General features: G+C 39.2%; 1 protein-coding gene across 1 annotated transcript; it reads right to left on the reverse strand.

The window, feature by feature from the left end:
* Positions 1–1,343: 1,343 nt before the first annotated feature.
* MTNR1A (melatonin receptor 1A) lies at positions 1,344–3,229 on the reverse strand. The gene is made up of 3 exons (XM_008592090.1): positions 3,179–3,229; positions 2,529–2,562; positions 1,344–2,227 (listed from the first exon to the last, which is right to left on the reverse strand). Exons 1-3 carry the CDS (start codon positions 3,227–3,229, stop codon positions 1,344–1,346), a joined length of 969 nt encoding a protein of 322 aa, XP_008590312.1.
* Positions 3,230–16,734: the final 13,505 nt, after the last annotated feature.

Here is a 16,734-nt window from a genome sequence, read left to right on the forward strand (position 1 = left end):
CCAAATATGCTTGCTGAAAAGAACCATTAGAGTATTCTAATGAGTCTTTAGTTAATTAATTAATTAATCAATCCGTCAATCCTAGAACTTCCCAAGGAGATTCTGATTCCCTAGACATATAGATATCAGCAAATATATCCATATAACTTTTTGTCTCATGTGTATAGTTTCAAATCACCAACTTATTATAGTATGTGACAGTTTTGTTACAGATCTTTAAAACACAAGAAAACATGGCTGTAATTTTCAGCAGAGCACTCCATGTAACACACCTCATAGTAGTCCCAGATAGTCATTTGGGGTAAACTACAGCCAAAGTTTGTAAAACCATAGTTTTGCCACTCATTTTTTCTTCTCCTACACTTTCAGTACTATTGGAGCAATCAAATACTGAAATGAATTACTGAAGAATATTTTCTGAAATATCTATGAAAGAAAAACTATCTGGTTTATATTATTCACTTGCTCAATTAGATTATCAATCTAGAACATATTCAGCACTATATCTAAAAGTCTACAGCTCCTTGATCCTTTGCCCCTCTTAACTGAACTTATTAGACAATTTAATGAATCAACAGAGATCAATTTAAAACAGCTGGTTGGTGACACAAAATAATAAGAAGCCAAATAATAATAAGTCTAATAAAGTCAAATAAGATTTTATATGGAGCTCTTGCTTTAAAATATTGTGGTAATTGACATCCGAATATGAGCTCTGTAATATAGTTCTTTATCTGGTTGAATGTGCAACTTGTAATACAGAATGGCAAACATTTGTGGTTATGACTATGCCTACCCAGTGCTAATACTGCCAATTGAAAAGTTTGTGGTGGTGGTGGTGGAGGTGGTGGCTGTAGTTGTGGCTGAGTCATTCACAGATTTATTTTCAGCCTTTCACTCTGTAATAAGAGTCTCTCATCCTATCTTCCCTTTTCGTTCCATTTACTCATTTATAAATAAAATGTTCCATTCCTATTAAAAATCCAGAAAGTTGGGGGTGGGGGAGGCAATTGCTGCTTTGGAGGCACTCGTTTACAATAAAGGTTTGCACACTCTTCATTTGAATGCATTCAGCATTTTACTTTAACCCCTGTCCATGAAACATACTCTTCGATTAACATGTACCCCTCTATGTGTTCTATATTTCTCTTGATAAATAGAATTAGAGACTTGATAACAAAGTTGATATCACATGAGCTCAGAAACTAAAGGCAACCCCTTAAGAGCTTGAAGTTTCCTCAACTACTCTGTTTTTCTAGACATCTAACAAGTGGAAAGCAATCATGGAAAAGTGAGACCTTCGGTGCCATGTCTATATATCCTGTCAGTAATGCTTTGCTTTTTTAAACAGAGTCCACCGTTACTAGATTATTGCTGAGCATTGATGAAGAGGGTTCATATTTAGTCCTGTCTGCTACATCATTAGAGCTGTCCACAAAGAACATCTTGGCTGTACACAGTGAGACTACAATTCTTCTGTATTCCTGTCTGAAATTTTGGTTCAGTAGTCCGTATATAATTGCACTGAGGCAGCTGTTGAAATATGGCATGTAGTGACTAGCCACAAACAGCCACTCCGGGATCCTCGGTACCATGCTGGCAGGGTCTGAGGCCACAGCAAGACCAATGAAGTTTAGAGGAGCCCAGCAAATGGCAAAAAGTACGAAAACCACAAACATGGTGACAAAATTCCTGAAGTCCTGTGGTTTCAGTCTGGGTTCGTTGTCAGGTTTCACCCTCCTGAAACCTGTTCTCCATCTGACCTGAAGAACCAGGATCCATATTCTTAGGTAACAGAAGATGACTGTGATCATAGGAACTATGAAATGGAAAACCACCACAGCTACTGTGTATGCTGAACTGACAGTCTGTGTGAATGTACAGGAATAGATCTGTGGGTCATACTGGAGTGTTCCGATGTGCAAGTTGGGTACGATTGCCACAAGGGTCAGTATCCATATCAGGAACATATAGCAGAGGGAATTCTTGGTACTGTACAGTCTGTCGTACTTGAGACTGTGGCAGATATAGCAGTAGCGGTTAATGGCAATCCCAGTAATATTGAATATTGAGCCAATGACACTCAAGCCCATGAGGAAAGCACTAATTTGGCAGTGCAGATATCCCAGGTGCCATCCATTGTGAAATATCGATGTCAGCACTAAGGGGTATGGATAAACGGCCACCACCAGGTCTGCAACTGCTAGGCTCACCACAAATATATTTCCTAAAAGACAAAGGTTTATAAAATAAAGGTTAACACCAGTTTCACATGGATTGCATTGGTTTTCTTTCACAATTATTAAAGGAAGAGTTGTTTCCACAACCTGGATGACCTGACCTCATAGCTACTGCCACATTTTAAATGCAGTGCAGGCCATTTTCACCAGGAAGTGAGCCCGCTGCTGCCCTTATCAAAGCAGGTCCACTGTTCAGAAATTTCCACATCCCCCGGGCATATTCTGTGATCAAAACTGCTGTCTTTCAAACTGTTTTTCTTCTTTTAAAAAGCCCTGAGTTCAGCACACCTGTATTACATCTTTTGTTCTGGAACTTTCTGCACTACTTGAGAAATCTCATATCATGTTATTTCTCAAGCCAGACATAACTTCCATAAGTTCCAGGTCTTCTATCCCTCTCTGGTTCTTCAACAGTTCTTAAATGGGCCTCTAGTTTCTGTTCTTGGAGAGCAACAGATCCTTGTCCACAGCACGAGAGTGAAGAGACAAAGGACTCTGCCGCCAGCTGTCTGGATTAGAACACCGGCTTCATGGCTTGCTAGCTGTCTAACCAGGGTAAGTCACTTTATCTTGCCAGGTTTCAGTTTCCTCCTTGATAAGATGAGGACAATGACAGTCTCTTTCTTCACAGGGTCGTTGTGAGCAGGAAATGAGGCATCCATGTGAAGGGCTGTGCAGAGTCCGATGCTATAATACGTGTTGTTCATATTCTTCAACTCCCTCAGCTTAAATCACAGGAAAAGGTAGGAATTCCCTTAGAATCCCTTAAAAGACTTAAAGGATTAAAAATTAAACCCTAAGTATTCTGAGTAAATGATAATTTCTAAATTAATATACTAATGCATTTTTAAAGCATAGAAAAATAACTAATCAAATTTCATGAGCTGTTCTGCAAATATGCTCTTTTCTTTTGAGGCTCTTTTGACTTTGCTTCTTACATCCTTCTGCCTCAAATGGCTCCTCATTCCAGCTTTTAAAATGCTGCCCATCTTCCCAAACCCATCTCGAATAGAAATGTCCAAAGCCTCGGCTTATTCGCCCAGCCGGATATAAGAGCTTCCTCTTTTAAAAGCTCCTAAATCACTTCATATCACTTTTAATTTACATTAAATTATAATAAGTTACTTTCAATAAAAAGTTATTAAATGCATATAATAGGTGCTGGGGAGACAGGAAAGAACACATGAGAAACTCAGAAAAACAAACAAAATTACAATAGAGTAAGAAGCACACTTCTGCACCGTTGGTGAGACTGTGAATTAGTACAGCCATCATGGAAAACAGTATGGAGCGTCCTCAAACAACTAGAGATAGAACTGCCATACGTTACAGCAATCCTGCCACTGCGTGTAACCCAAAGGAATGGAAAACATCACATTGAAGGGATATTTGCACTCCCATGTTCATCATAGCTCTATTTGCAATAACCAAGATATGGAACCAACCTAAATGTCCATCAGTGGATGTCTGGATAAGGAAAATGTGGTATATTATACACAATGGAATACTACTCAGCCATAAAAATGAATGAAATTCTGCCATTTGCAGCAACATGGATGAGCTTGGAGAAAATAAAAAGTGAAATAAGCCTGGCACAGTAAGAGAAATACTATATGTCCTCACTCATAAGTGGGAGGGAGGCAGGGAGGAAGGAAGGAAAGAAGAAAGAAAAAGAAAGACTGCAATCAAATGCTGAACTTTCATGAGGAGAGAACAGACCTATAGGTCCTAGAGGTGGGAAAGTGGGAAGTGCAAGGGAGTTAGGGAGTAACTGGGTAAGAGACACAAAGAGTAATCACTATTTGTAATGATGAACATGCTAATAATATTGATTTGATCATCACATATTGTACACAGATACTGATAGTCAACTCTGTATCCCATAAATACGTGTAATCAAAAATAAATAAATTTTGGGGGGGAATTAAAAAAATAATAATAAAAAGAAGCACAAGAGTATGTACAGAATAAGGAAACAAGGAAGGGAATGAGCTAGACAGGGACAGGAAGGAGCATTCTAGACATGACAATATTTTTTTGCTTCTATTTATTTCTAAATTTGGCTTTCCTGTATTTCTACAACATAGCCCCTGAGAGTATGTCTTCCTCATATGTGTATCGTGAATAGTACCCAGTACAGTGACTTTCACCTAAATGCTTGATGAAGTCAATTAAATTGTCACCTCTCAACATTTGAAATAAAATAGCCTTTGTACTTGAAGCTCCTATTTGATTAATATTATTCCCCCAAGAAAATTATTGCATAGAAGCAGAGTAAAATAGTAGCCGTAATGAAAGAAAGGCAAAGTTTGTGCCTTTTAAGTAGGAATTTCAGATAAGTTGTCATCAAAGCAAATTCTTTAAAAATTGGTTATATTAGTTTAAATTAAAGTCACAAGGGCAAATTTATCCCATAAAATATTTAAGTTCCTAAGTGAACATATTTTCATAAATTCTTAACTCAAAATGTTTGATACTTTCAAAATATCTATATGAAAGCTAACTACAAATTAAAATGTCATTGAAACAGTACATTTTTACCCACATATCATGAAGACAAACTGGCCTAATATAGATTTACTTTTAAAAGAGCTTAAAAATAAAATCACAAACCATGTTACAGATTTCTTTTATGGCTTTTATCCTCTGCTGCACTTATTTTATAGTAATTATAATTCATTATTGTTCAAGTAATTACATTAATTAAATCATTAGTTTAATTTTCTTTGAATTAATCCTATTTTACAAATGTTTGGAGAAAAAAATTAAGTCAGAGACTCTGATTTATCACATGTGCTCATGTGTATATGAAATGTGTGTATTGTGTTGGACAAGAGGGTAACGAAAAAAAATTTTTTAAGAACTCCACCAGGTGAGAGTAATTAAATCATTTAATCATAATTATACACTTTGTTAAGTCATCTATTCAATTCTCGGCTCTGTGCAACTCCAGACAGAATAGCAACCTATCCATTTTTACAGATATCCAAGACTATACAACCAGCATAATAATGCAATCTGAAATTTAAAATAATGTCTGTTAATGGCTAACAATTTCTTCTTTGTTAAATTTAGTTCCAATCTTTACTATGGAAGAATCACAGAATTATACATTAACATTGAGATGTATATTAGTGATCACCTTGGATAATTTTTAGAGATGAGGATAAAAAAGAAATATGGAATTAATTTGGATGAAGTCACGTGGAGTATACTAGCATTTACAAAGCAAATGTATTTCATAGGGCCTAGTTTCCAAAGCCTTGTAGTTTCAGGTTTAACCTAACTTTTCAAAATTACATATAGAAATGTTAAGTTTGCAAAAGACAGGAAACTTTCCCCAGGCTAAAATCTCTGTTGTGGATATAGAATTGTAATACAGCAAAGTTGCTCGCTCAAGGACAAATGCCCTTGGAGCAGGTTAACCTACTGATTAATATGTTTAAAAAGTCACTTTATTGTGATGTAAAAATACTGAGGAAAATGCTGTAGTAAAACACAGTATTTGCTAAGAACAAGCTTTTGTTGGTGGATTGACAACCTTTTGAAAATTGCGTTATGGAATGCCACTTTGCTATCTCACTGATGTTATCAGCCTCTACTGTTAAAACTATACTTAGCCATAACTCCACTTATGTTCCTTTCCTGTAACTTTCTGGTCTGGAGAATAAATACTGAGACAGAACCCCAGTTCAGTGTTAATTTCCCAAAGGAGGAATGCCTCTTTCTTGAGGGTTCTGGGAAGTTAACCCCTTCCAGGTGTGTCACTGCTCAGAAGAGATGGGCTTTGAGTAATCCTTTTTGCATCTCCATCACCAAGTGTGAGGCAAAGCAAAAAAGTCATAAAACTAGTTAGTGAAAGAGTCAAGACTGTAACAAAATTATTTGTTAGTTTCACTCAGTGCATTTCCCTAAGAAAGTTCATGAGCTCCTACACAGGTATCAGTGTCAAAAATTGGGCCCTCAGGCCAGGACCTGCTTTACAGCATCTTCAGGAATAATTCTGAAAAGCATGTTATTAAGTGATGACTGGGAGGGGAGAGAAAAAATACTCAGAGTTCACTACACTGTCAACAAAAAGAAACCGTGAACAGCTTCACAGTGACTAAAGACACAAACTAAACATGCAGAGTAAATATTTGTTTCAATGAATAAAATTTTAAATTGGAAGTGAAATATGGTACAGATATGAATAAAATAAGTTAACAGACAACTAAAAAGTTGCTTTGTCTAAACTGCCTCCCTCAGAACCAGTCCTGTGACTTCCCTCTGGGAATGGCCAGAGCAGGGTGGCATTGCTTTTTGATTAATTACAATTATCTCTCTACTTCTTACCATCTCTGCACAGCCCAAGCTAGTAACTCCATGAAGGCAGTGCCTATTGTAGACATCTCTCTCCCATGCCCCACCACCTTGAATGGTACTTGGCACACAGTTAATAAATGTATGTGGGTTTGTATTGTGTCAATCAGCTAATCTGAAAAGATATTTCCTTTCATAGCTCCAGGTTAGTGTTTCCCACAAGAGACAAACTGCATGAGACTTAAAAGGCAGAAGTGAAGCAGCAGCCATATTCTGTTTCCACTCAGAAGGTCTGCGTAAAGCTGTAGGTGCCACTGCAAGCTCAGGCACTGAGTCTCATCCGCTGGTCTACAGTGGAGGTGAGAAGCCCACAGCTTCTCTAGCTCCTGCTGAACCCTAGTTGGCTTGGAGAGTGATAAACTAACTCGCTGAGGCAAGGTCAGCTCATCCTCCCAGGTTCCAGACCTTCCTCCAAGGCTCTAGTTTCCCTTGCATCCCCTCTCGACATCCATCTTTCCTTCTACACTGCCTTCTCTGTGGACTTAGGCTCTAGCACCAGACAAAGAAGCAACGATCTCAAATAAACTCTTTCATTATCTCCCACAATTGCTCTAGTGATTTTGCTTCTTGGATTGATTGATTGAACTTTGACTGATACAGAATTTGTTACTGGAAGTGGGCCAAGAATAACCTTAAGGATGGTTCCACTGTGTCAGTGCTGGGTCACCAGCAATTGGTTCTGTAACAGGACTATATTTTAAAGCATTAAAAAACCCTATTTCCAGTAGCAAAGGGGACACTGGCAGTTCATGGCATGCAGTGGCAAGAGTTACTTAAATTATAACCTGTACCTGCCGTGCAAGGTGAAGAAAAAGTTGCTGTATCACTCTTCCTACCACAAAAACCCCCCACAAATATACCTCACTCAAACATGCTACACCAACCCATTCACTGAGTAATCCAAAAATGTTGTCAGTTTTGAGTGGAGCCGGGAACAAGAAAAGGCTCTGAAAGCTGCTCTATCTCTTGACACATCTGATCCAGTTGCTATAGTCTTAACGTTTCCTCACCAAATTCATATGCTGAAAGTTAATTGTCATTGCAACAGTATTAAAAGGTGGGGCCTCTCAGGACTGATTAAGTCATGAGGGCAGAGCCCCTGTGCATGAGACTAGTGACTCTATAAAAGAGGTGCAAAGGACCTGTTTGGCCCTTCCATTCCTCCCACCATGTGAGGATGCAGCAAGAAAACACCATTCTGGAAGCAGAGAGCAGCCCTCATCAGACACCAAATCTGTCAGTACCTTGATCTTCAACTTCTCAGCATGTACAACTGTGAGAAATCAGCTTCTATAATTTATAATTACCTAGTTTAAGGTATTTTGTTATAGCAGCAAGAACAGAATAAGACACTAATGGTGCCTGAATTGTTTGTAGCAGATTGGGAGTCTGTAAGGAAGCATTAGCAGGCACATATAGGTGATTCATAACGTAGACCCTTAGGATTTTGCAGCAAGTCTGTGCTGTCCTCTGCAGATATGTATTCTCCTTTTGAGAAACAGTTTTTGACTTGTTACATGGCAAGTAGAGTCTGAATGCTTGAGTATGGACCAAGTGATCATGTGATCTGAAAGGTCCCTCAGACTAGATGTTGTCTGACCCACCAAATCACAAAGTTGGGCTTGCACAGCATCAAAAATAAGTGACACGTCGTGGAGGATACCAACATTAATAAAGCAAATGTATTCCATGGGGCCTAACTTATAGCTTAGTGAGGCCACAGCCCTGTAGTTTTAGCAAGGCCAAAGCCCTTTAGTTTAAGGAATTGCCTAACTTTTTAGAATTGCACATAGAAATGCTAAGCTTGGGAAAAACAGAAAACTTTCCCAGGACTAAAGTTTCTGCTGTAGATTTAAAAAAAAAAAATTGTAACACTCAGCAAAAACGCTTTCTCTAAGGGCAGTTGTCCTTGGTGCAGCTAAACTTAATGATGGGTAAGTATGTGAGCTAAAAGGTTAATGGTTGGGGGATGTTCCACATCTCACCTCTGGCTGTTTCTTTGAGTTTCTTGGGGAACTAAGTGTTGCCATGACAATTATCTCATTGTTCCTTTTGTAACCACCTGTGGTCCTTTTCTGTAACTTTCTTGCCTGGACAGTAAAAACTGAGGGAAAACCTGATTCGGAGTTATTTCCTGGGAATCCTTCTCTCTTGAAGGAATTGCTCCTGGGATTAACTCTTTGAGGCCTCTCACTGCTCTGGAGAAACGGGCTTTGAATAAGCCTTTGAGTCTCCATCACCCTGGGAGAGGTGACAATACATACAAGATCTGGCTTAAGCAGGCCCAGAAGATGCTTGAGCAAGTGGCACAGATGCCCATGGCCCACATTCCTGCCACACTGTCCCCATTCTCTCATCTTGTACCTATGACCTCATGGGGAGCTCCCTTTGACCAATTGAGAAAGGAAGAAAAAACCTGGCCTGGTTTACAGATGTTTATTCATGATATACTGGAATTACCTAAAATTGGATAACTGCAGTACTACAGACCTAATCCACAGTGGCCCTGAAGGACAAGGGTGAAAGAAAACCCTCCCAGTGAATAGAAATTTAAGCAGTTTTTTGAATGGAACTTCAAATTGGTCATTCATTTTTCCTGGGAGGGGAGATGGCCACAGGTACAGATCTACATTGATTCATGGGCAGTGGCTAAAGGAAGGACTTGGAAGAAACATGATTAGAAAACTGGTGACACAGGGGTCTAAAGATGACGAAGGTGCATAGACCTCACAGAATGGGCGCTGAGTGTGAAGATACTTCTGTCCCGTAAGAATGCTCACCAAAAAGCAACCTCAGCAGAAGAGGAGCTTTATGACATGACCTGTGGGCAACAGGTAATCTTTCCTTAGCCACCAGTGTCCTAGACCAATAGGCTCACAAAATTGTCATGGCAGCAAAGACAGAAGTTATTAATGGGCCCAGCAACATGGTACTACTCATAAAAACTGATCTGGCTATAGCCGCTGCTGCACTGCTGAATGCCCAACCTGCCAACAGTGAAGATCTTCACCGATATGACACGTTCCCTGGGAAAATCAGTCAGACGCTGGTGGTAGATTGATTACATAGGACCACTTCCATCATAAAACGGGGCAGTACTTTGCTCTGACTCGAATAGAAGCATACTCTAGATTTGCATTTGCCTTTCCTATCCTTTAATACTCTCAGTTCTACCCGGTACCTAACATCCATGGACTTACAGGATGCCTTACCCACCATTCTGGTGTTCCTCATAGCATTGCTTCTGACTAAGGAATTCCTCTCACAGCCAAGGAAGTGTAAGAATGGGATCATGCTCTTAGAATTCACTGCACTGACCACGTTCCCCATCATTACAGACGGGTGGAATGGCTTTTGAAGGTTCAGCTGCTGAGCCTAGGATACCGTCTCCCATGATGTGGTATGTGTTATAAATCAATGATTAATATATGGTATTGCTCATTCCATAGCCAGGACTCGTGGATCAGAAAATCGAGATGGGAAAGGCAGTTTTTCCCCTCACAATTACCCTAGCGATACCGTAGCAAAATGTTTGCTTCCTGTCCCCACAGCTCAAGATTCTGTTGGTCTAAAGTCTTAGTTCTCAAGGGATAAATGCTTCCACTAGGAAACATACACCAGTGGTTTCACTAAAATGGAAGTTGAGACTGCCACCTGTCTACTGTGGCTTCCTCATTCTAGTGACTTAATAGATAAGGGAGTTACTGTGCTGGCTGGGGTGATCAGTCCTGATTATCAAGGGAAAACTGGGTTGTTATTACACAATAGGAGCAAGGAAGTGTATGTCTGAAGTGCAAGAAATCCTCAGAGTGTCTCAGTACTCGTACCTGTAATTAAAGCCAATGGAAAACTAAATTAACCCAATTCAGGCAGGAATGCCAATGTCCCAGAGGGCAGAGGGAGCAGGGAGTGGGAAAAGGTAGTTACAGATCTCCATTATGACCACATGGCCAGCTGCAAAAATTAGAACTAAATTAATCTGAATATTTCTTCTTTACTTCACCATGAATAATTTTTGAATACATTAGTCACTTTTGTCTCTTTCCTCTGCTACTCTCCTACTATCTAATGTAAGATGTGTTAGCAGTGAACCATATATCTCAGTATTGAAATTACAGGATAGCAAATGGGAAATGTGACAGCTAGAATAATGAAAGTCACTCGGAGATGGGTAAGGAGGTTGTATGTCTTTTGGGAAGAGGGCTCATGTATTTTCAGTTTTACAAGGGATAGTTGCATTGGGGCATGAAAGCATAATTTCAATGTTTCCTTTATTTGGAAGTTAAGTGTGGTTTCAAGAGATAGAGAGAGAGATGCCCAGTTGCCAAGGGGTAAACTGTGCTGTATTTGTATTGTGTCAGCTTAACTAAACAGGATCTGTATTCCCCAGAATTCTCTTCCCTGAATAGTTATGGGTTAGCATGGTCCACAAATGAATTTTTTATAAGATATGAAAGGCGGCAATGAAGCAGCGGCCATATTTTTTATACCCAGAAGGTCCAAGCAGGGCACTAAGGACGGTGGCAGCTCCATCACTAACTAGTGAAAGTCTTAGCTAGGTGAGACTAAAAGAATTTCCTATCCTGGGCCACATTCTTATCTTTTATCAGTAATTTTTTTCTGCTTTTTAAAAATCTCACACGCTGCAAGCCTGAGGCTGACTTGCATCTGAACAAATACTCCTGCATCACTTTGCTTTTATGTGAATGACAGAGACATCTGCCACCCTATCTGACACTGCAAAGTCTGGGCCTTGAGTTTAAGGATTTCATCAACAACGTTTCTACAGCTCTAGCCATCTTGTTCCTAATTTGGTAATAACTGGATCTGTGCCATGGTGACACCTGAGGAGGACTGATTTCCTTCTGTGCTCCCTTCTGAACCCTGGCTACAGGAGCCCAGGCTGCTCCTGTGCATCCTCCTTGTTCACAGGACTTGCAGTAAATCCTGCTATTGCCCATCTCAGGTCCCTTGTGCCAGGCTGGTGCATTTATCCAAAGTTTCTATGAGTGCTGGGTGCTTCCCTTTGGCTCAGAGCTGCGTCCTTCTCCAGCGACTGCCTTCAGTGACCAATGAGCAACTGACACTGGAGAACAAAAGACCAGTTCCCTTGTCTCAAGTGATGGGACCTCTGTGGATGGAGTTTTGCCCAGAGACCCCAACTTACAAATCAAGCCAAATCTAGGCTTGACCTGGGATCCCATCCTTGCTTGACTCTCTCCATTGCCCCAGTCTGCTTTCCTCACTTAGTCACAAGTTCTTCCCTCAGTAAAGCACCAAATCTCTGTCTCCAGTTCTGTTTCTAGGCAACCAAAGATGGACCTCAGCTCTGTGTCGAAGCTGGGCGGATTCCTAAAGAGGTCACTGGTTTCTTGGCAGAAAAAGAGAAACTAGTTACCATGCTGTCTTATGGGAGCAAACAAACCTTACTGCATAGAAGCTACAGGCTCTAATCTAAATGCTTCCTGGCCTTGCTCTGCAGTCCTTTCATCCTCGCCATGCATGGCTACGCTTCCTTTGTCAAAGCCACACAGAAGTACACACACTCACATAAAAGGCTGTCTTCCTCTAAGAGACTGAGGTCCAGGACTGTGGGTACAAGTCTTTAAATTCCCACCATGAACAAAGAGCCTGGCGTACAGTAGGTGCTCAAGAATGGTTTGCTGGATGAATTAACGCACCCTTAGTCTCCAAACCACACCCACACAAGAGCAGAAATTAATTGTTCTTTCGCACTTGTCCACTAGAATGGTGGTTTTGTTCAACAGGCCAATATTCATTCATTCTTTCATTTCAGCCTGGACTTCAACTGTGTGAAAAGCAAGATTAGAGACCCACTGAATTATTGTTCATAAAGATTAAAAGAAAAAACCTGAGTATGCCTGAACTTTAGCAACAAAGTGGTAAAGACCAGTTAGGAAAAAAATGTGCTTCAGATACTCTTGGATACATTTTTAATTTGTTTTACACAGCAAGCCCACAGACTCAGATCTAAGAAGGCTAGTTCAATGAAGAATCTACTTATAACCCTGGTTTGTATCTAAAAAAAAAAAACTCCATGTGGAGAAATGTTAATGGTATGACAAGGGACAGCTGAGATGCTGAAGGTGATTAAGGAATACTCTGGCAGTGCAAGGGAAAGTGAAAGGCTTTATTTTTGGACATCAAAGCACACAGTCCATATCTTACATTTGTATACCTGAAAGAACTATTTGTTTATTTAGGCTGCGGGCTGGTACAGGGATCGAGCTCTGGTATTATCAGCACCACGCTGTAACCTACTGAGCCAACCTGCCAGACTAAAGATTTGTATTTCAGAGTATAAGAGTCAGAGTGGACTATAAATTTAGAAACAAAACACACCTGGATTCCAATCCTGGCTATGCCACTTGTTAAATGACCGTGGGTAAGTCATAGCTTCCCAGAGCCTCATTCTCTTACTGTGTAACAAATCAAGATAATAAAAATAATAATGGCCCTGGTGAGAATGTGAGAGCATGTGGCACATGTCTGGCTTTGGACAATACTCATTTCTTATTTCTATTCTCCTGAGATGGAAACCACAGGCTCTACCTCAAAGAAGCTTCCTCCCCTGGTCAGAGAGACATGGCTGAGGAGGCTCCTCCGCTGATCCCTGCAATCTGGCAGGGATCTCTCCTTGGCAAATAAGCCTCCTTTTATCTTCTAGCCCCACTGTATTCTTGCCTCAAACTTTTCCAACAAGCTTTTCCACAGCACAGCCTCTATTTCCTCCCATCCATTTTTAATTCACTTAGAACTCATCTATGTTCTACCCACACCACGTTGATGAGACTTCTCTCCAGTCCTCAGTGACGTTCTTGCTGACTCTTTCTTTCAGCCTTTGTCCTCCTTAAAGTCTCTGAAATATAATGCCCCGATCATATAAGACACTGTCCACATCATACCCTGCTCCTATAACACACAGACCATGTTGTACTCTTTCATATAACACATGGTCCATGTCATACTATGCTCACATAACACCCTGTTATATAACACACTGTCCATACAACACCCTGTTCATATAACACCTGTCCACGTCACACCCTGTTCACATGACGCACTGATCATACACTACACGGTCCATACAATACACCACTCCATCTGAGAACTTCTTTGCTTTTCTGCCTCCTTGACCCCATTTGTCTTCCTAGCTCTTCAATCTCTATTGCACTGTGTGTGCAGTTCCTTGTCCTACTCTTTAACCCGACTGTTGACTCTTTGCTGTTGCAAAGAAAGTCAGTTGGTAGATTTTCTTAACTGCTCTACCAATATAGCATATATCCAATAAAAGAGACTAATTTTAGGTGCTTTGATAGAAAGTGACCTCTTTGAAAGTAGGAGCCACACACAAGCTTAGCACTGCCTTGCATTTTGACAAACCATCAGAATTTACTGGCCATTTATATTCTCTTATACTGTAGGTATGCAATAAATATTCACTCAGATGAATGGTATTCCATCTAATAAGCACCAATACTGTTCAAGCAAAGCAAGTAAGCATACTTTTAAACCATAAGCGCAGCAACTCTAATTCACCCCCAATAACCTGAAGAATATTCAGCCCCAAGTAAATTTATTTCATTTCTTGTCCCTTCGTCTAAGGCTGATTCCTTCAATGTGATTGCCAAATGTGTACAGCTCTGTGTAAGGATAAATCTTTGAACACCTCAACCAGAAAATCCTAACGTTATTTCTCATCTGCAGCATTATTAAGTTGCACTAAAAGGCTAGGCATCTGTAATTAACAGTAATATACTGCATGTTCGCAAATGCCTAGAAGATAGGAGCTTAAATGTTCTCATCACAAAGAAACAATAAGTGTTTGTGATGATGAATTTGCTAACTACCCTCATCTGATCACTACACATTATACATATGTATGAAATACAACTCTGTACCCCATAAATATGAACAATCAATATGCTTCAATTAAAAAACTTTTCTTTAAATTGCACTAAAAGTTACTGGGATCACAGAGAGCCTTCAGGTTTCAGGTCCACTTGATTAGCCAATCTATTTGAGATGTAAGGAAATCAGGTTAAGGATTAAGGAACAACCTTTATGGAGAGGAGTAAACAATATTAGTGATACCATCCAGAGCTCTGTGCATGCACAAATGCTTCTTCAAAAATGATCAATTAATTGCCTCTATGGTAGCCTAGAAAACCCTAAGGGAGTGTGTGAATTTCTAGAAGACAGGGTACTACTGTCAGCTAAGCAACTTAAAAATACTCAGGAAAAAGGGGAAAACTCAGGCAACCTTGCAAAGATCTTACTATTCACCTCAAATATTCTAGCTAACATTTTTAAAAGGTTCTAATAAAGAATGAGTAGAATGAGCTCCAGAAACTCTATGGAGATTTAAAATGACTTCCAAGGCAGATACTTTTCACAGCAGGCGTTTTTTTTAAAACACAGCCATTCAACGTTAATAAGAATTAATAGCAAGAGGTTTAATCTAGGACTATTTTATTCCTGGTTAACTTTCAAAATTGCCAACAGAAAAATGATTCTAAAAGCTAGCAAAAATAAGCTCTATCTTATCTATGATTAATTTAATACTGAAAATTGCTCCCAGGAATACTTTCTTAGGAGATGAATAGCTAGAGGAAACAGAGATCAGACCCAAATTCAGTCATGCATTTGAAAGTCTGAAACTACTTGTCCTAAGATTTCCAGGGAATTTTGGGAATTACTCTGGCAAAGTTGTAGAGACTTATGGTTCCATAACAATGTATTATAAAAACCAGAAAAAAAAGTAATAAAACTTTAAACAACAGCTAAGCATGTAAAGGAAGAAAAATCAATAAAATGTCTCAAAGTAAAAAAATTGCCTTGAATCAATAATTTCAAGTACGGTGGAAAGCTACACGAGGAAAACCACAACAGTGCTAACAAGAAATCTATCAGATTGGAGACTGTATTAAGCAAGGCCTTTGTTAACTTGAAGTCATTTTCCAAGTCTGTACAATACAAGTTAAGTCATAACTTCTTGAATGGTAGTGTATGTGTCTAAGAAAGTTATTGAAGTTTCTAGAGCAGATTCACTTAAAATTCAAGAACAACTTGGATTTTGAAATAATCAGTCTCTGAATCGCAGATCTACTTTCTGTGGGGAGATAATGTTATTACAAAAGGGAAAACTGAGACAGAAGAGGATTTGTGTGTTTTGTTTAATGTCACAAATGAGAATTAGATCCTAAACCATCAGTTTCTGGCATTTCACTTTCTACCAGTTCGTGTTGCCTACTTGTTTTTTGAAAATACACTTATATAGAAATGAACATTTAAAAAATAAAAACAACATAAAAAGAACTAATCACAGAGTCATAATAGTAATAACATGATAATACCATTATTAATGTACTACTTTATAACTTCAAAATGATAGATGAGTGGGTAGGTAGATGAATGGATGGGTGTCTGGACTGATGGGCGGAATCTAGGTTATCCTCCTAAGCATCCCTGTGAGATATTATTAACCCCATTAGACAGATGGAGAAACTGAGGCTTAGAGAGGTTGAGTAACTGGACTCAAAACGTACTACAAATAACAGCATTGCAGGTATAAGACTCAACCCTGGGTATTCTGACTTTAATTCTTGTGCTTCTTTCACTTTGCCATGCTGGTTTGTGTTCTGGAATAAGAAATACTGATCATTTATCTGTGAATTTGGGCTTCGGTTTTCTTATCTGCCTGAGGAGGTTGTTACATGGATAAATAAAACCAAATGTAGGAAAGTGCTTTGAAAACTGTAAATTGCCCTATGTGCATAAGTACAAAGCACTAGACATTCTACCTAAGAAAATAGTTATTTATTTACTTTATGAAAGACAGAAATCTGACCAAATCTGTGAAAAGCACAACACAGTGTAATTCCACCAGATTCTTACTTAATTTTCTCAAGCTTGAAAATGTTTCAAACAGAAATTAATAAATACATTTTTTAAAAATTGTAGGATTAAAAAACTAATTATGAGTGCTATAAATTATTTGTATTTTAGGTGGAAATGTTCACCGAAAGATGGCCAGAAGTTTTGGCAAAATCAGTTAAGAACCAGAACGATAAGAAGGCTAAAGTTTTATCATGAGAGGTTTAGACACCAG

This window comes from Galeopterus variegatus, unplaced genomic scaffold, assembly GCF_000696425.1.
Source record: "Galeopterus variegatus unplaced genomic scaffold, G_variegatus-3.0.2 Scaffold7577, whole genome shotgun sequence".
Lineage (NCBI taxonomy): Eukaryota > Metazoa > Chordata > Mammalia > Dermoptera > Cynocephalidae > Galeopterus > Galeopterus variegatus.